We start from the raw sequence: 20,440 nt of genomic DNA on the forward strand, positions 1-20,440 counted from the left end.
TGACTCCATGGTTTCTATTTGTTGGGTGAAGAACAATAATAGTAAAATTCCCTATGTACGAAACAGAGTCACTGAAATTAATGAATTCAAGTTTCCTCTACGGTATACCCCCTCTAAGGATAATCCAGCTGATATTCTGTCCAGAGGTAGTAATAGTAAAGATTTAGCGCAAAATTCCTTATGGTGGAATGGCCCTAAATGGCTTTTAACTGGTGAATATCCCCAATCTTTAGCTACAGAAACTGTGCATGTTAATGAAATTCTTTCAGAACCTAAGTTTGTTCACCCTCCAACCCCATTAATTGACATCCCACGTTATAGTAATTTAAGTAAGCTTAAACATATCATGAGATCAATATTGCTTTTTCTTAAGTGCAGTAAAGGTTCTAAGTTTGTTGTTAACGAAATGAAAACACTTGTCCTCCTTGAACAGAAGCAACATTTTTCTACTACCAGAATGTACCTCTATGACAAGAATTCACATGGAGTGTCCATGGATGTTAAGAACTTGTGTAATCAGTTAAACTTATTTGTTGATGAGGAAAATCTAGTTAGGTCCCAGGGTCGCATGAAAAACGCTTCCATGTCTTATGATACTCAGTGCCCAATGTTATTGCCTTCCAAAAGTTATTTAACAGTGTTGATAGTTGAACATTTGCATAGACATCATCACCATTGTGGTGTCAATTCTGTACTGGTATTGTTGAGAGAAACCTTTTGGGTACCTAAAGCACGACAAGTTATCAAATCAATTCTGTCCAAGTGTGATTTGTGTCAGAAGTTAACCAAGAAACGGTTGTGTTTGCCCCCTCCCCCGCCATTACCCACAGAAAGAGAGAGACATAATAATTCTAGTAATAATCTCTGCAAATGTGAAAGTTGGGGACATAGTGATGGTAGACTTAGAAGATCATCTGGGTAAAGGCTATAGATCCCTCCTCTCATTGGGTAAGGTTACCCAGCTGTTCCCGTCGTCTGATGGTCTGATTAGGTCTGTAGAGGTGAGAGTGACTAATAAACTATACATGAGATCAATCACAAAGCTCGTACTTCTGGAATTACCCGAGATGGAATTTGATAGTGCTGTAACTCAGGAGCCAGATAGTCTGCCTCTGAATGGTACTAGAACTCGGCGTGCAGCAGCAATCCGCTGTGATCAAGAGAGAAAGGATTTAATTTCTATGGATGTACTCTAAATGTATATTTGATTTAAATTTTGGGTGCAGTTGTAATTACTTCTAATTATGATTCTTCTTGGGGGAGAATGTCAAAAATTGCCATTTACTCCCCTTGAATAAAAATTTTTCTAGTTTTTTATGAGTACTTGTTTTGGAAGTATTTCCCAGTTTCTATGAAAATACGTTGATATGTGATTATTTTGCTCCACAGAAGTAATTTATTATATTAACTATAGCAATGAGTTGGTATAAATTAGTACATTGATATTCAAAGTAATAAACCACTTTTTTTTTGCATATTTTGTCCATCTCTATAAAATTAGATGACGTATAATAAGTGTTGTCAAACTTCTTCCTGCGGAGACTATATATATATTATTTTCTTATTGTAAGGGCACATGCCAGTAATTTATGCTTGCCTTCTGGACGAAATCCTTTTTTTTTTTTTTTTTGTATGTTGGGTTACGATTAAAGCACTTGATGTTTGTTTTTAAATTGTTACGTAACCCCGTAATTTTGTATATGTGACAACTGTGTTATGCAATATACTCCTCCCGAGTTTTCTTTTAGGGTGGAAAGGTGAAGCTCTCTGATTCCACGAAGGAAAGTAAAAGAAGATATTCTTGCAAGATCCAGCCGCAACACCTCGTGAATCGTCGTCGCCATTGCAGTAACTTCTTCATTAGGATATTCTGAGATCCTGTTTGCCATTTGTTTTATTTCTATCGAAGTAACGTAACGTTTTATTAATAATTTTTGCAGTAATGTGTTAGTTTTCTTGCTTCTTGACGTAATTTGAATAATTGTTCTGTTCTTTAAATATTAATTATGTGTTAAACCTTTAAATGCGGCTTTGTGAACCCGTGTGGCATCACCCAAAAAGAATTGGTGCAGGAAATACAGTCGATTGTTTCTTGACTGCACTTTTGTTGAATAAAATGCAAGGTTTCTTGACTTTTAAGTAAGTTAGTAAACTCCTCAGCTCTGTAACTTGGTCTCATTCAAAGCTAGTGCAGGAGGGCTTAAGGTTGAATGAAATCGTACCGAATGTGGGCCTAAAATTCAGTTTAGTTTCACCACAATCGAGTAGTATTTATTTTTTCTTTAATAACGATACAAGACACACTAGCAAAAATATATGAAGACTTTCTGGACATATAGCTACTAGACCTAGGTGAACATAGGTGTATGGGAGACAAGGTACAGCAAAGTTCCTAAAAGTCAAGATATATAGCACAGTGATAAGACCAGTGTTAATGTATAGAGCAGAAACATGGGCTGTAAGAAAAGAGGAAGTAAAGTTTGAGAGCACAGAGGTAAGAATGCTGAGGTGGATTATGGGAATATCGCTGCTTGAGAGATTGGAAAATCATGAAATAAAAAGAAGGGCAGACTTAGTAAAGATTACATAGGTGATAAGTGTCACGATTGACATGGCATGGGCATTTGTTGAGGGTGGATGACGAGGAGAGAGTGAAGAGTGCTTGGGAGGAACCTGTTGGAGGAAGAAGTTCGAGAGGGAGACAGAGAATTACATGGCGAGATAAAGGGAAGGAAGATATGGAGAGAAAAGGTTTGGTGGAGGATGATGCCTTTGATAGAAAGAAGGCAATGGAGAAGGCGCATCAGGCAACCAACCCTTTAATGTAGGAGTAACGGTGGGAAAGACGACAGTATACTATTTTAAACTGATTACGAAATACCTTTGATGTAGGCACAAACTATCTACGTTAAGCAAAAAATATAAAAGAAATTAGGAAAAAACCTCATACATTAGTATTATAGACGGTAATCCATCCGTAATTTTTCTGATGGCTTAAGCATAATCACTCCATACGGCTCCAACGCAGCTTTACACACATCTAAAACACTGGTGACTTTCCTCCATCGAAAATCTTCATTGGTAATTAGCCTGTTCTGCGAGTTAAAAATTTGAAACCATAACCATATCCCAGAGTTGAAAACAAATTAGGGAATTCTAGGCAATAACTCCGCACGGACTGCAAGAAACGTTCCCGCGACGCGACGCCGTGCTTGGTATACTATATATATACACCTACTGAGAATGGTGCCACTGAATGTTTTGTTAGGGTGTTAACCGTATGTGTTTGCGACGAACTGTAGAATACCAAACACAAAACTATTATTTTTTTTTTTTTATTTATTTATTTATTTTTTTTTTTTTTTGTCCTCCAATTCGACTGGGTGGTATTTATAGTGTGGGGTTCCGGGTTGCATCCTGCCTCCTTAGGCGTCCATCACTTTTCTTACTATGTGCGCCGTTTCTAGGATCACACTCTTCTGCATGAGTCCTGGAGCTACTTCAGCTTCTAGTTTTTCTAGATTCCTTTTCAGGGATCTTGGGATCGTGCCTAGTGTTCCTATGATTATGGGTACAATTTCCACTGGCATATCCCATATCCTTCTTATTTCTATTTTCAGATCTTGATACTTATCCATTTTTTCCCTCTCTTTCTCTTCAACTCTGGTGTCCCATGGTATTGCGACATCAATGAGTGATACTTTCTTCTTGACTTTGTCAATCAACGTCACGTCTGGTCTATTTGCACGTATCGCCCTATCTGTTCTGATACCATAGTCCCAGAGGATCTTTGCCTGATCGTTTTCTATCACTCCCTCAGGTTGGTGCTCGTACCACTTATGACTGCAAGGTAGCTGATGTTTTTTGCACAGGCTCCAGTGGAGGACTTTTGCCACTGAATCATGCCTCTTTTTTACTGGTTCTGTGCAAGTGCCGGGCATTCACTTGCTATGTGGTTTATGGTTTCATTTTTTTGTATTGCACTTCCTATATAGGGGAGAGATGTTATTTCCGTCTATCGTTCTTTAAACATATCTGGTTCTTAGGGCCTGATCTTGTGCCGCTGTTATCATTCCTTCAGTTTCCTTCTTTAGCTCTCCCCTCTGTAGCCATTATTATTATTATTATTATTATTATTATTATTATTATTATTATTATTATTATTATTATTATTATTATTATCAACTTCTGGCAAGTGCTATACCAGAGAGTAGATTCAAATGTTTGAGGACTGCATATATTTACGTATATGAATTTTTTTATCACGCCACTGTGAATCATATACATGCATTAGGCTACAAATTATACTTCAGTGACGTCATCGACTCTGATAACGTCACCTAAGTCCTGATTTCTCCTCTGTCCGCTGGTTCGAATCCACGAGAGGACGAAATTATTAGTAACTAATATTCTCCTTCGGTTAACATATATGAAAATATATAAATTCCGAGGTAGAAAGAATTGAATATTAAAGGACATTTGTAGATTATTGCACACGCGAGCGCACAACACACACACACACACACACACACACACACACACACACACACACATATATATATATATATATATATATATATATATATATATATCAAAGTGCGCTCTCTCTCAGACCACACAAGTTGGTCAGAAGTATAGTCTGCGAATAGCTTCTGCCTATAGTGACACTCACTGTAGTAGAGAATAGCTGCTCAAATACCTGTGTAAGGGCCGAAGAGCGCGTAAATATTACATAACCAGTACAGGAGAGACAGACCGTCAGAAAGCATCCTGTCTCTCACGTCCCGTCATCACACAAAGAAAAGATATAAGAGCTTTGTCTGGAGAAATTTATTTCAGCGCCAGTGGGCGAGATGACTCGACCCAAGACAACGAGAGAAGAAGCAGTGTCAAGAGAACCTTCATCAGACCATTTCCAAAAGTCATGTTCAGTCAAAAAGAAAATAACATGTTAGAGAGAATATTAATATATATATATATATATATATATATATATATATATATATATATATATTAATCTTTTCGTGTTTTACTCACACCTGTTTATTAAACGCCACTTCCTTCCTCGATAATATGCATATATACATATATATATATATATATATATATATATATATATATATATATATATATATATATATATATTTATATATATATGTGTGTGTGTGTGTGTGTGTGTGTGCGTGTGTGTGTACTTAAACGGTATTTTTTTTCTTTTTTATGCTTGCTCTCAAAGTAACATGGAAATACATGCTGCATAACAACAGTAGATTTGATTGCCCAGAAAACCTTATCCTCGAAGCCTATATAAGTTATAACCTTCATAAGAGGCAGAAAGAACGCCTCCAAAATATAAGTCGGCGAAGTTTGTCTTGAATGCTTAAGGAAAGCCACTGCATAAAACCAAGTTGAAGTGACTAGATATAAAACAGGATCTCTCGACCTTCACGGGGCTCCTCTTCAGCTGTAATAAACAATGATTTCCAAGTGTTTACAAAGAAATAAGCAATTGTGATTTAGTTAAATGATTACTTATTACGTCAAAGCCTTGTTCACTAGTAAGCGATAGTCTATCATTTTCAGAAAGGACACATTCAGAGTTTACTTGATATTCTTTCTCATTGACAATAAACCTTCCTTTGAGTTGGTAAGGGTATGACTCCACCACTTTTAACTTTGATGGAAAAGTCTACCAACAAAAATTCGGAATCGCTAAGGGCTCGCCTCGTTCTCCAGTAATTGCTAATCTGCTTATGGAATACTTCAAGATTGCGCTACTAACAACAGTCCCCCTAAACCAGTGTCCTATTTTATGGATTCGTTACGTTGATTATTGATTTCAGGGCTGAATCGGAAAACAAATATATTTTGTCATTTATTAATGTTGAAGTACACAGATCAGGCAGTCAACGCCCACTCAAGGAGTTACATACAATACTTTTCTAATCACTCGACTTTGGTAAGAAATTGTACTATAGGATTGTCCCTTCGTGTTCATATAATTGTGTAAAATGCTGAAAATGATAACAACCCAGATTTTTTATTAACGGAAAATTATTAATTTGGTTTCCACCTTTAACAACTCGTTAAAACTTAAAATCTGCAAGAATGCATTAGGAGCGTTGGCAACAGCTGTGATTTAGACCATAAAATTTCTTTTGTCTAGGCAAAGATTCTATGCAAGACGCAAAATACTAATGAAACAAGACAGATGGAAAACAATGCACTCACATCTGATGATGTTTTTAGAGCTGGCTTATTATTTCCGGTAGCCAATCTGCAATCAGATAATTTAGAGAAAATTGCTCCTTTGGCAAACGACTCAATTACCATTTCAATTGCTCTTTTAAACATCTGCGGTTTTACTTTCCATTTCTTTGTAAACTGTTTTTCATTATTGTTTAGTACAGCTGAAGATCTAGATGAACGTGCTCCCGTCCTATCTTTATTCTTTGAAAACTGGTTTTAAACAGTATCTTTAATGTTTCTTCGTAACCTCATGAAATTTCGTTCGTTACCCTGACAATGAATTTCGTTTTCTTTCAAGAGGATCAGAGAGAAAGTTTTATGCCGAGTCCGATTGTGTTGATTTCATGTGATAAATTACATGAAAGATGGGAAAATGCCAAAGTATTATAGGAAAATTTCTCTTTATTCACTAATAAAAACACTTAATTAATTTAAAAAATAATCATGCCTATTTTGCAAAGCACATAACTTGTGCCCAATCATGAAGGGAATATATATCAAACTTCTCTGAGTTCGAACCAAAGATGATCGCTGGCTAGAACTAGAACCCGCCAGCGTTGCCAACTTGGCGAAAATGTAGCTAGATCTGGCGAATTTTAAACTTCTTTAGCGAATTTTCCAAGTCTATTGCGACTAGCGGATTTTTTAGCGAATTTTTGTTCCATCTGACGAATATTTTAGCGAATTTCAGGTCTTAAGTTTTTTTTTTTTTTTTTTTTTTTTGTGACGGCTTTGCCGTTTCCTCGTGTATGGCTCCCCAAGGTATGGATGATTAAGGGAAGTGACCACGGGTCATAGCAGTAAGAGGATTGTCTGTCAGCCCCCTTCATTCGTCAGTACAAGAGAAAAACACGAAGATCAAAACATTACAGGCCCGTAGGCTTGTACAGATATACGATGCCAATTTTCATGTCATGGTAATCATATTAGCTTCATGGAGTCTATTGAAATAGTTTTCCTTTCTTGAAATGTTTTTTTTTTTTTTTTTGCATCAGATATTTTGAACATATCTTATTTCGTACATTTTTCGTTCAAACTTCAGTTTCATTAATGAAAATGAAGATATGGCATATTTTTTCCCCGGCATGCCAGTTCTGAGTTTAGGGGACCTATGATTTTTAAGAGGATTCAAAAGGTCATGGTCAGTATCATTAAAGGATGCACTCGATCACCCACTGTGATAAGTATGGACAGCCCAGCCCAAGTGACTCCTGTAAACGTCTTCACCCACCACCTGAGGCCAAGGAAATAGTCTATAATTTCCTGAAATATTTCATTTTATAAAAACATCATGTAGGTCCTGTAACTGATGTTTCGAAGGCTATCCAGAGAACATCTGAAGCAACAAAAGTGTCAGAAATGACTTCGTAGACTTAAGAAGTAAGCGGGCGGGAAATATAGTGGATTCTCCTGTGTTTCAAGAAAAAAAAAAAAAGAGAAACTGAGCCCTGTGACTGACTTGGATAATTTTGATAGAAATGTTATGCAAAGAAGGAATGCGTGGTTGTCTTTTTAAAGGGCATAATAGATCGATTGACTTATGAATTTGTTTCAAGTCCAAACACCGGAGCCAACAGGCCATTCAGCGCATCTATAATTATAGAAAGGGAAAGAAGGAATAGCTAAATAGAATCGGGGAAAGAAGCAAACCCTTTCCCTCGACTCCCAGGGTCCAAAGCGAATCCTCCCAAGAAGAATTATATCTGCGGGAAGCATTTAATGGGACTTACATACCCATACATATGACAATTCTGCCTTTTCTTCTTGGCCCCACCAGAGCGATCTTAGAAAAGTAAACGCACTATAGGTATATACAAGATGAAATACTTGAAAATGTTATTTTAGTTATATCAAGACGAAAAATTGGGTATGCTGTCTATGCCCTTCTACCCAATTAGATGTTATTCAAAGTACTAATTTGGTTAACAGAATTTTACTTATAATGTTGAAAGTTTGCACTGAAATTCAAAAATATTTCTTGTTTTATTAATTGATTCATTTATCATGTTAACGATAACATGCATATTACTTTGTGTTGTTATGTTATATAATTTGACTTAACAATCACACAATGATTATTTATTACTTTTTAAGTAGTGTTCAATGAAGAGGATAGTCACAGAAATTTGGATGGGGGTCGTTCGACCCCCCGTTAGTACGGGCCTGCATTATTATACTTAACAAATTATAGACCTTGCTGTACAGTTTTCAAATTGCTCAAAAAAAGTTTAATTTTTAGTATTACACACACACACACACACACACACACACACACACACACACACACATATATATATAATATATATATATATATATATATATATATATATATATATATATATATAAATGTGTTTATGTATGTGTGTAACTTACATACGTTAACATAAATGCATGCATTACTTAAAAACGAAGTTACTTGTAAGTGAAGACAAACAGCTGGACTGTACTCTCGAATATGTCCATTCTCTGGGAGTTAATCCTGAAAGTGCACCTTTTTGGATTAAGATTAGATACCTCCTTCGGCAAGTGACCGCGTGAATCCAAGTTATCCTGGATCAACTCTATTTATTACCTTTTTGACAATTAACCATCTGGTATTCTTAATCTTTCTTCAACTGTTATTTGTGCCTCGACGATGCGTGAATAAACGTGAAAATGCTTGGTTGGTACTGAACTTTTGCTTATGCCAGAGTATTCAGTATACAGTCATCGACAGCCAGAGTAACAGTGTTAACCCTTCAGCATGGCACCGAAATATCCACAGGCTTACAGGAAAAGCTGGGAATCATTACCAGATATGAAAGATTGGTTAAGGCCTGTTGAAAGTGATAAAACAAATGCATATTGTGTTTATTGCAAGTGTGAAATTAATGCTAAGCTAAGCGACTTGCGTAAGCACTTGGCTTCGAAAAAGCACATCAAGGCAGCTGAGCCGTTTTCAAGTGCAAGACAAACAAAGTTGAATTTCACTAAAATCAGTGATTTACACGATAGCTCAACTAGTGAAGCAGAGGGAAGACTAGCAATGTTTATTTCAGCCCATACTGCCTTTTTGACAGTGGATCATTTAAGTGAAACGTGTAAAGTCACCTTTTGTGAAAGCAAACCCGCGAAGAACATGAAATTACATAGAACAAAGTGTAAGAATATTGTTGTAAATGTACTTGGCCCACATTTTATAGAGTGTTTGAAAGATGACATTAATGATGCTAAGTACAGTATATTAATTGATGAGTCGACCGACATATCAGTAGTGAAATTACTAGGAGTAACTGTAAGGTACTTTAGTAAAAACTTAGAAAAAATTGTGTCCACCTATCTAGGATTAGTGGAAATTGAATCTGGAACTGCAGAAAGTATTGTTGCTGCTATTGTAAAGTTACTGAAAAAAGTTAACCTTGACCCACGGAAACTACTTGGAGTAGGTGTTGACAATGCAAGTGTAAATACAGGAATAAACAAAGGTGTTTGTGAATTGCTGAAAAAAGAACTTGGACTTCCTAATTTGATCATGATTCGATGTGTTTGTCACTCACTGCAGCTTGCAGTCTCTCATTCTGTGGGAGAAACACTTCCAAGAAATATTGATTTTATGGTGCGTGAAACTTATAATTGGTTTGGACATTCCTCTAAAAGGCAACACTTATATTCTCAACTGTATGAAACGATAAATGACGGAAAGACCCCTCTTCACATCCCCCGAGTCTGTGACACTAGATGGATTTCCTTGGAACCGGCTGTATCCCGTATTCTTGGGCAATGGGATGAACTGAAATTACACTTTGAGATAGCCAGATCGTCCGAAAAGTGCTACAGTGCGGAAATGTTATATGAGATGTATAGTGATCCAATTAACAAGCTCTATCTACTGTTCTTACGACCAGTACTGCAAGACATCCAGCGTTGTATTAAATCTTTTCAAGGAGAAAATGTTGACCCTACAAAATTGCTGCTAGACCTGACTAATCTGATTCAGGCAACAAGCCGAAAAGTTATCATTCCAACTGCTAGAATTAACCCATTGACCTCTGATATTATTTCTTATGTTGACCCGAATGCTTATCTAGGATACGAATTTGAAACAACTTGCAAAAATTCACATCTTTCTCGTGAGGCAGTAGATATTATTCGAAACCGTTGTATATCTTTTGCTGTTAAACTCTGCTCAGAATTGCGACATAGATTACCTGAAAATTTTCAAGTGTTAAAGAATATGTCTCTCTTCTCAGTCAACGAATGTTTACGGTCAATAAAGGACCCGATTAGAGACATTGCCGAAGTCTTCGGTTATAAATCTGAAGATATTGAGAAGATAGATAATCAGTGGCGAAATTTAACTATAACGAAATGGAATGAGAAAAAGTCCACTGAAAAATTTTGGATAGAAGTAAGTAAATACATAGATGCTTCAGGCATTAATCCATATAAAGAACTTAATGACCTGGCACTTAGCGTTCTCTCTCTTCCTCATTCTAATGCTGAGGTAGAACGATTATTTAGCCAACTCAATATAGTTAAGTCAAAACTTAGAAACAGACTGAACACGGATACCGTTAATGCCATTCTTGCTGTAAGAGGTGGACTGAAAAGAGTGGGAAAATGTTGTTACAACTATGAAGTACCCAAATCGACAGTGCAGCTCATTGGAACAATGGCTGTTTACTCATATCAACAAGACTCTGCATCATTACCTATTGCCAATACATCGATGACTAGAAGTCAAGATGATGATGATAATGACGACAATGATTTTTTTCTGCTGGAGAACTAATGGTGAGTGTTATGAGTTTTCTCACACATATATATATACATATATATATATATATATATATATATATATATATATATATATATATATATATCTATATATCTATATATATATATATAGTATATATATATATATATATATATATATATCTATATATACATATATATGTATATATATATATATAGATATATATATATATATATATATATATATATATATATATATATATATGTATATATTTATATATATATCGAGCTACAATGTCCTTTATAATATATAGCTACTTTCCACGGAATTTAGCGAATTTTGAGGGCTCCCCCTGCGACTTTCTGGCATACTCATTTGGCAACACTGGAACCCGCTTTCAGTCGGCAACTGGCCCGTCGACAGAAGTTTGTACGCGTGAAGAAAACTAATAAAAAATGGCTAGTTTTCGAGCTGTCGGGGCCTTGTGCCGTCTCAGTGCTTTTAAATTACCGAAACCAAATGGTAAGAACTGAAAGGATTAAGATTATTGTCTTAGAAATGTCGTAAGTTTTTAAAAGTCCCTTAAGTTGCGCTTGATTCATCTGAAGTTAATCAGCTGATTTGGCCCTTGCTACTCTCCAGCTTCAGTCGCCGGTTTATAGCAAGATCACTTGATTGCTCGTTGATAAGCAACCAGCCGCTATTCCCATTATATAAATTAAATGGCGTAATTGTTTCTGTTGGTTATCTATCGTTATTGGATAAGGTTTTGATTTTTTTTTTTAGGAAGATTGATTCTGGTGGGCTAGCCTGGCGTACATTTTACAAAGTGGCTGTTAATCTTGATCTAGGGTATAGTAATTGTATTGAACGAGTACTAACTACAGGTTGTTAATGATCATAAAATACAATGAATGGTGGGGAGCCTATTTTTACTTTGAAGCGGTTAAGCAACCGTTATCTGTAATGGTGTACTAGGTACCTAGCTAGGCTACCTAGGTCCTACTTATATTTTGAGGAATCTCTTTCCTAGAATGACCAATATGATTTTAGTAAAACACTCTTTCCTATAATGACCAGGGCCTAGCTTCCTAATGCCATTTAGGGCTCTGTGCCCTGACCTGGCCGAGGGGTCCTAGCACCCCCTACCCCCCTATAAGCAATGATGAACATCAGAAAAGGTTAATCTAAGGGTATTTCTACAGAAGCATTCCGAATGACCACATCGTTCGTCCACTCGAATATGAAAGCCACCAGGAATTGGGGCGTCTAATGTGTTTTGCCGTGTTTAGTAGGAGCCCCTGGGGGTTAATTACAGGTGTCCGAATAGCCTAAATATTACTTAAAATTCTTGTTCAGTAGGTAAAACTGCATAGAAAAACCGCAACTGACATAGTCTAGGCCCTAGATCTACTAATCTAAGTAATAGAGACACATGGTGTTCATTGTCGCAAATTTACTGTTCCTGATAACCCCCCCCCCCCCCCCCCCCCCCCCCCCCAGCCATGTCAGGGCAGGCATCTTAACTGAGGTTAGGTAGTTAAGTTTTTCTTGGGTATGGACCTCGCATTGGTTAATCTAAGTATTAGAGACACTGCGGGTATTTAGTGAGAAGTTGCAGTTTCCTACAGTATTTTGGTTGCTTATTTACAATTTAACTTTAGTTTTTGGGTGTCGACTGTAATTAACCTAGAATTTTCCTTTGAACTCTATCCTACGGTAAGGGGGACCCGATGGGAATGCGGGGTTTTGGGTGGGGTAAATCACTTGGGAAAATTATGCTGTACAACTCTAACCTACGGTAAGGGAAGGGGGACCTAGGCATTTGGGCGTCAAATGTATATCACCGTGTTTGGTACAAGCCCTTGGGGGTTAATTACGATCTACCCCCCAAAAATAACCGTGAATTCTTAATAAGCAACGCAAATACTATAGGTAACTGTAACTTCCAAAGAAATACCTTACGTGGAGTTATTACCTAGATCTACCGGAAAGATAAATTTCCAAGGTAAAAGCCAGTGTTGTTAAATACTGCCCGAATAAAGCATTTTAGGGAAGATTAGGTTTGGCCCCTTTTCATTGTCTGATTTCTCACACCTGCCTCTCCCCCTACTCTGAGTTCACTCCAAAAATGTGCTATTTTTTATAGTCTAAGCCGCCCCAATATGCTTAATTAGGAAAAGCTTGATAAAACCTACTGCAAATTTACTATTAGTACCAAAATATTTCTGCTGCCCGTTGAGCTGGTAGTACTAAACACAGCATCCACGCAAGTGGCTGCAACATTAAAGTTTAAATTGCATCCTTTGATATGTGTGGTGGCTTAGTCCAAAAATTGAGGTTTAAAATAAAAGATGTTCAGTGTGTTTGAAACTGCCTCATAAAACCACTTACCTGGTAAATTTCCTTCATATTGTTGATTACCAAATTAGCCTACTGTGAAAAGTAAATTTTTCTAAGCCGAATTGGTTTGAGTTGAAATACTATAAAATCATTGCAAAACAGCAGAAATATTAGTAATCCAATAGTTTACAATGCATTATGGTACGGTATACAATTGAAAGTAAATAACTTTTGCTGTATTTAGTTGGCTAATGCAGTATTCATAATTTTTAAAATTATTCTTACCTCTCCATCATATAGCTTTTACTTCCACACCAGTGGTAGTTGGAAAGATTTAAAAAAATGAGAATACTCGGTTGTTTATGAATGTTTCTATCCATCTACTTCCCCCACCCCCACCAGGGGAACAATAGTTACAGACACCCATAGCAGTTCAGTCTACTTATGTTGCCGGTTTCAGAAGTGGATTGTTAGAGTTACCTGGGCTCTGTGTGAAATATCAAGGAAAAGAGTGTACCTAGTGTGAATGACCATTGTCAAGTATGTGAATATTAGTCAAATGAATTTATGGTGAAATTACTGAAGTGTCATAAATAAAGAGGCTGATTGTTTGCAAAGGCAGCAAAAGAAATAAGAGGTTAAGTCTGCTAAGGTTAGTGCTAAGGGTGTGCATGATATGTCTCATTCCCCTTCTAGTACCCTTGTTAGAACCACCTCCTCTTCATTCTGTTACTCCTACTAGAGCTTCCCAATTGATTCAGGACGTAAGGTTTGATAGAAATGAGTCAGATATTAAGGGTTTAAAGGCGCTATAAATCAGTAGGCTGAAGTTTCAAAGAATATTTTATTGGGGTTGCCATCCCTATGGTCTCAGTTGGTTTCGGATAACTCCTGTGTTAGAGGAAGGGTCAGTGCCCCTGCTCCTGAATAGCCATGTCCTTGACATGTCTTGTCTCGCTCCCTCATGGCTTGGAGCAAGAGGGACCCAGGACATGTGAGGGAGTGGTGTGGCCCATTGTCCCCTTTCTCTGTTCAGCCTGAAATTACTGCTTAGCAGCATCAGGACATCTTGTTAGTAATGATTCTTATTGTCTTTCTGATAATGTTAGTATGTAAATTGAATGACAATAAGGATCATTCGTAGTCTAGGACTTGTGTTAAAGAACCTGTAGTTTCTAGAGATGTGTCTAGAGGAGGTTCTTCCTTTTCTCGTGTTTCTCGGGATTCATCAGCTGTGCAAGAGGTGTACGCCGCGCAGTCAGCTACATATAGTTGTCATGGGTCTAGCGCAGTTTTGGCCCTTTTGCCACAGCGCCATACATCTTTGCATCCCACTACTGTGTGATGTGCCCCGGTAAAGGTTTTCCTTCTGTTGGTGAGAGTGCAAGGCTCTATATATGCTTCATTTACATGGGGATCAATTGTACCAATAGCACCTGCGCTATCTTTGGCAATATGGCATTTTCTTTGTGCATGCTTCACCTGTGCGGCCTGTTCCTGTGCTACCTTCTGCTTTACAATATTTGCCTGTGCACTTCATGCTTACTAAGCATTTCTGTTCTATTAATCTTTGCTTTGTCCCCCTCGTGTCACGTTCTTTCAAGTTATCTTATGAAATATATAAAAAATATTATATAATTTATAACTTCCTGAAATTAATATAAATACATTTCACTTGACTGAAGGGTGGTGAAATGCACTGAAGTGTGCGGTTCGGTTGGCATGCCTGGAACATCAAATTTTGAGGAGACTGGTGTTGATGCACGATAACATATGTCTTACATATGCTAATTTTCTGTTTATTATAAAAAAATGTTAAATTGACAAAGTATTTTTAAATATTTGATGGAGAATTCAGACATACCAGAGGAGGAAATTAGATTTTTTTTTTTTTTTTTTTTTTACATATATAAATAAATGAAGGGTTTAATGAGAGTCACAGGCCTAGAATGATTGAAACTGGTAACAACATCTGTGTGAACATATTTATCAGTGCTTTGGGAGTTACACTTAATTACATGCTGAACCATTTATTGAACTTATCAGTTGATATTTTACTACTAAATGAAATTTTTTAATGTTACGTTTTAACCTCGTGCTCACTGTCAATATTATCTACCACCCATTACCAATACAGTTTTGTTTTTCTGTTTTATTTCATTAAGGAGAGTATGTAAACATTTTCCTCTCAAGGAGTGACTAATTCAGTTCTCAGCCAGACGGTTTCAGAATTAGGCCATTCAATACTGAAATGATCAGTTATATATTTGACATAACAGCTGGAAAAGAACACATTATTGGTTATAAAAATCGAACACCACACAAATAATTAGAAATAAAATCATACTGCACATTATAGGGTTCTCTGCCTTTCACAGACCAGGCAAGAATCAGTAGGCCAAGCCAAACATTTATTTTACTTTTTTTCTTTAATATATATTTTGATTATGATAAAAAAATTGAAGAAATAGCTTAGTTTTTAATGCTGTAAACACAAAATATATAGGCATACAATTTTGAGAGCTAAAATAAAACCCTATTCAAACCAAAGATAATGGTTAGTCCGACTTACAAGAAAAATGAATACCACAATTATTGAAGAGGAAAAATACAAAAGAGCAATAATGGTTTTAATTTGCTTTAAACAATGTTAATTAGCTCGTCTGCCATAACATACATTAGCAAATGACTTGGTTTTTTGTTTTGGAGTAATCCAGTCGTGTGCAGGAAAAGGATCTTGCTTTAGGGCAACCTTCACCAGGTTGTAATCAACTAACAGAAACTTAGTCTGTCACCATAGCACATCATGCGCCTGCGTCACCAAGTGAATAGTTGCCAGATACCGCTTGCTGAATATTTCCATATAGTGTACCTATTGTTTGAAACATTAAGACAACTGATGCAATATTTTTGTAATGTGACTGTACCTATCATTCCGCTGGTAGGGGAAGGATGGATGGAAACATATTCATAGAAAACTGAGTGTTCTCATTTTTTAAAAAAATCTTTTGAACTAATACTGGCATGGAAGTACACACTATAAAATGGAGAGGTAAGTGTTAGAAAAATAAATGTTAAATTAATTATTTATATTTTTATCTTTTCAGTTGCACGGGTAAACAACAGGTATTTATCTTTGTCAGCAAGAGCCCTTGGGCAACATGTCAACTTGACTGTTAAAGATGGTGTAGGTGTAGTAACTGTCAATTCACCAGGGAAAGTCAATGTCTTGAATCAGCCTGTTATGGAGGAGGTGGAATCAATCTTGAAAGAGGTTGAAACGAACAATGAAATTCAAGCGGCTGTCATCATATCCGGGAAGCCAGGATGTTTGCATTGCTGGTGCAGACTATCAATGTTAGAACGATGTAAGACAGCTGAAGAAGCAGCAGCTTTAGCAAAGGTGGTCAAGATATATTATTCCAGATAGAGAAAGCAAGAAACCTGTTGTTGCAGCAATCATGGGTAGTGCCTTAGGAGGTGGCTTAGAAGTAGCTTTGGCCTGTCACTATCGTTTGGCAGTCAAAGATAAGGCAGGGCTTGGTTTGCCCGAGGTTATGCTGGGCCTTTTGCCAGGAAGTGGCGGAACACAGCGTTTACCTAAACTTGTAGGATTGCCTAATGCTCTTGACATGGCTCTTACTGGTAAAACTATTAAAGCAGATAAAGCAAAGAAGATGGGATTGGTTGACGGTCTTGTTAACCCTCTAGGACCGGGCGTTGAAAATCCAGATGTTCGTACCTTGCAATATCTGGAAGAAGTAGCCATCAAACTGCCAAAGACCTAGCGAGTGGCGACTTGAAGGCCAAACGAGGACCAAAGAAGAACTTAATGGAAAACGTCATGAATACAGCTCTGCAATATGATATTGTCAAAGATCAAGTCTTCAAGAAAGCCAAAGGTTCTGTAATGAAACTTACTGGTGGTTTGTATCCGGCTCCTCTTAAAATCCTTGAAGTTATTCGCACTGGACTCGACAAGGGACCTAAGGTTGGCTTTGAAGCCGAAAGCAAAGGTTTTGGTGAACTTGCAGTCACTAAAGAATGCAGGGGTCTTATTGGACTATTTCATGGACAGACAGAATGCAAGAAAAACAGATTTGGAAAGCCTGAACGCCCAGCGAAGACATTGGCCGTACTTGGTGCTGGCTTGATGGGGGCTGGAATTGCACAGGTTTCTGTTGATAAAGGATACACAACAGTTCTGAAAGATATGAATAATGCAGGTTTGTCAAGAGGTATAAATCAAGTTCAAGCAGGTTTAGACAAAAAGGTTAAACGAAAAAGGCTTAGCTCCTTTGCTGCTGACCAATACATGTCCAACTTAGAAGGTACTCTTACGTATGATGGGTTTAAGAATGTTGATATGGTTATAGAAGCTGTGTTTGAAGATTTGTCCCTGAAGCACAGAGTGATTAAGGAAGTTGAACCCCATTTACCAGAACATTGCATCTTTGCTTCTAATACTTCAGCTCTGCCTATCACCCAAATTGCAGCTGCCAGTAGCAGACCAGAGAAGGTTTGTAGAGTACATAATCCAGTTTGTCATCTCAAAATTTAATTAGCACCATTGTCATATTTGTTGTAAATTTATCTAATAATGGAACTTTAGTTAATTATAGTGGCTTTTTCAAAATATTCATTTTAGTACAGTATTATATTGAGTACAATGAATTTATGTGCTTTATAAACAGGTTATAGGAATGCACTACTTCTCGCCAGTGGACAAAATGCAGCTCTTAGAAATAATTGCCACAGATAAAACTTCTAAGGATACCACAGCGTCAGCAGTGGATGTTGGCCTCAAGCAAGGAAAGGTAGGCAAAGTAAATCTATGTTGATCTAGCCTTGGGTAACTGACAAAGTGCTTAGGGCAGACTGCCGTAAAGATTTAATTTGAATCTAGCTTTCGCAACTTAGCATTGGAATCCTTAGTATTGCAGATTATCTTACTATAAGCTGTTAGGGAATTAATTGAATATGGATTGAATTATAATAAAAAATATTCACATGCAAAATGGAATGATTTTGTATGTGCTTTTTTATAAGTTTTAATGTTATTTTTTATTGTAAATTAATGTCTGGACACTCACTGAAGAAACATTTCCCATTATCACATGTTTGAGTGGACATCCAACTGTAGGGAGGACCCCTAGTAGTTAACTGGTTACCACATGTTTGAGTGGACATCCAGCGGTAGGGAGGACCCCTAGTAGTAAACTGGTAATTTTCTGTGTACAGTTCATAACCTGGTGTATGACTTAACAACTGAACTATTGCTTTCCAGAAATTGTTTCCAATAACTTCTTGAGGCATTATTTTATCTCTCTTATATTATTTAAAATTCTTTCTTCATTAATATGTTGGTTGTTGAAATTACCTATATTTAAAATTAATGTTGCTTTGCTCTTTTTGTTTGTTTTCTCACCAGCCTGAACACATATAACAAGGCAGGTTCCTGTACATGTTGACAGACCGACAAGTACTGTGTTTTCTTTGATTAACTGGTTCTTCACCTCTTTTGACAGCTAGGAAGTTTCTTGGCCATTTTCTGGTACAGGCAATCCTCGGGTTACGATGGAGACATGTTCCTAACGATGCGTCGCAACTCGACATTCGACATAAGTCAGAAATACATACCTAAATAAGCACCTACATCACCCACCTTGCTAACGCAGTAATAGTCATATTCTAGAACGTCAAAACACAATATTTTTTTGACATGTATGAAATAAGAAAAACGTATGAAGGACATACAGTGGAACCTCAGTTTTTGTATATAATCCGTTCCAAAACCTCCCATGAAGTCTGAAATGTACAAAAACTGAAACAATAATTCTCATAAGGAATAATGTAAATTTAACCCTCATACGCCAACTGGACGTATTTTACGTCGACATTTTTTGTCTCCCGTGTGCCGACTGGACGTATTTTACGTCGACTTACAAAAGTTTTTTTTTTAAATTTGCGGAAAAATACTTATAGGCCTACCAGCCTAAAACTTTTGAATCACGCGCCTTGGGGGATGCTGGGAGTTCACGGATCAAGGTGTTATTTTGTTTACAATCGTTACGCAGGCGCGCAAGCGCGAATTTCTTTCTTGCCGCACTAAAAAGTATCTGTGACACATCTCGGAAATTATTTCGCCACTTCGACATAATTTTTGTACCATTGTAAATTAGCCGTTACATGAAGTATTATATATGAAAATGTGTGCATTTTTATGTAGAATACAACAATAAAATACTCATGATTGTAGCTTTTATCAGTTTTGAGATATTTTCATATAAATAACGATAATTGCCAAATTTGTTCATGAAACTTACCTGTCAGATATATATATATAGCTGTATTTTCTGAAGTCCGACAGAATTTTAAAAACTTCCGACACACGCAGCTGTCGGCCAGGTGGTTAGTACCCATTCCCGCCGCTGGGAGGCGGGTATCAGGAACCATTCCCATTTTCTATGCATAATTTTTCTGTCGCCGGTGCTGAAAACACCTGTTTTCAGTACCTCCGTCTTAGGATTTTGGAAACTTCATTGCCGCTAAGTATCCTAATTGTCTTTTGATTTATTTACTTGGATTTGTGGCTAGGCATACGCTATCTTAAATTGATTTGAATTTGATTCATTTTTGCTTAAAATATCTGAATCTAGTTAGGCTAGTTTCAGACGGGGTTGTCTGCAAAGATAGGGTGTGGCTACCGAAAGCTTCGGTAGATCCGCACTTGGTATGTACGAGGGGTATGGGTCTTCCTTCTTTGTTGAGATTTGTCATGTAAGGAGTGTGAGACTGTCTATTCCGTAAGGAAGACGTATGATTCGTATGTACGCAATTAATCAGTAAACATGTCTAATTCCGTAAGGAAGACGTATGATTCGTATGTACGCAATTAATCAGTAACAAAAGTCAGGGTAGTGAACCTGCTAACCTTCCTGTAGACTTTATTTTGGCCCTAACCCTGTAGTCATGGGCCTACGGGCTATGGAATATATCTACGAGAGGTGCTCGCTCTTCTTATTGCTGTGAAGTGCTACTTCTGTAATTATTACTCCTAACCCTGCAGTATTGCCTTCGGGCCCTAAGCAGTGTCTGTAGAGGAATTGCCCT

General features: G+C 37.1%; 1 protein-coding gene across 1 annotated transcript in view; it reads left to right on the forward strand.

Moving 5' to 3' along the window:
* Window positions 1-11,367: 11,367 nt before the first annotated feature.
* The window catches only part of LOC135200987 (trifunctional enzyme subunit alpha, mitochondrial-like), a 48,135-nt gene continuing 39,062 nt past the window's right edge, over window positions 11,368-20,440 (forward strand). The window contains 5 exon segments of the mRNA XM_064229783.1: window positions 11,368-11,506; window positions 16,435-16,729; window positions 16,731-17,095; window positions 17,098-17,846; window positions 18,022-18,144. Of these exon segments, the coding sequence (XP_064085853.1) occupies window positions 11,440-11,506; window positions 16,435-16,729; window positions 16,731-17,095; window positions 17,098-17,846; window positions 18,022-18,144 (1,599 nt within the window). The 5' untranslated portion in view covers window positions 11,368-11,439.

This window comes from Macrobrachium nipponense, chromosome 27, assembly GCF_015104395.2.
Source record: "Macrobrachium nipponense isolate FS-2020 chromosome 27, ASM1510439v2, whole genome shotgun sequence".
Classification (NCBI taxonomy): domain Eukaryota; kingdom Metazoa; phylum Arthropoda; class Malacostraca; order Decapoda; family Palaemonidae; genus Macrobrachium; species Macrobrachium nipponense.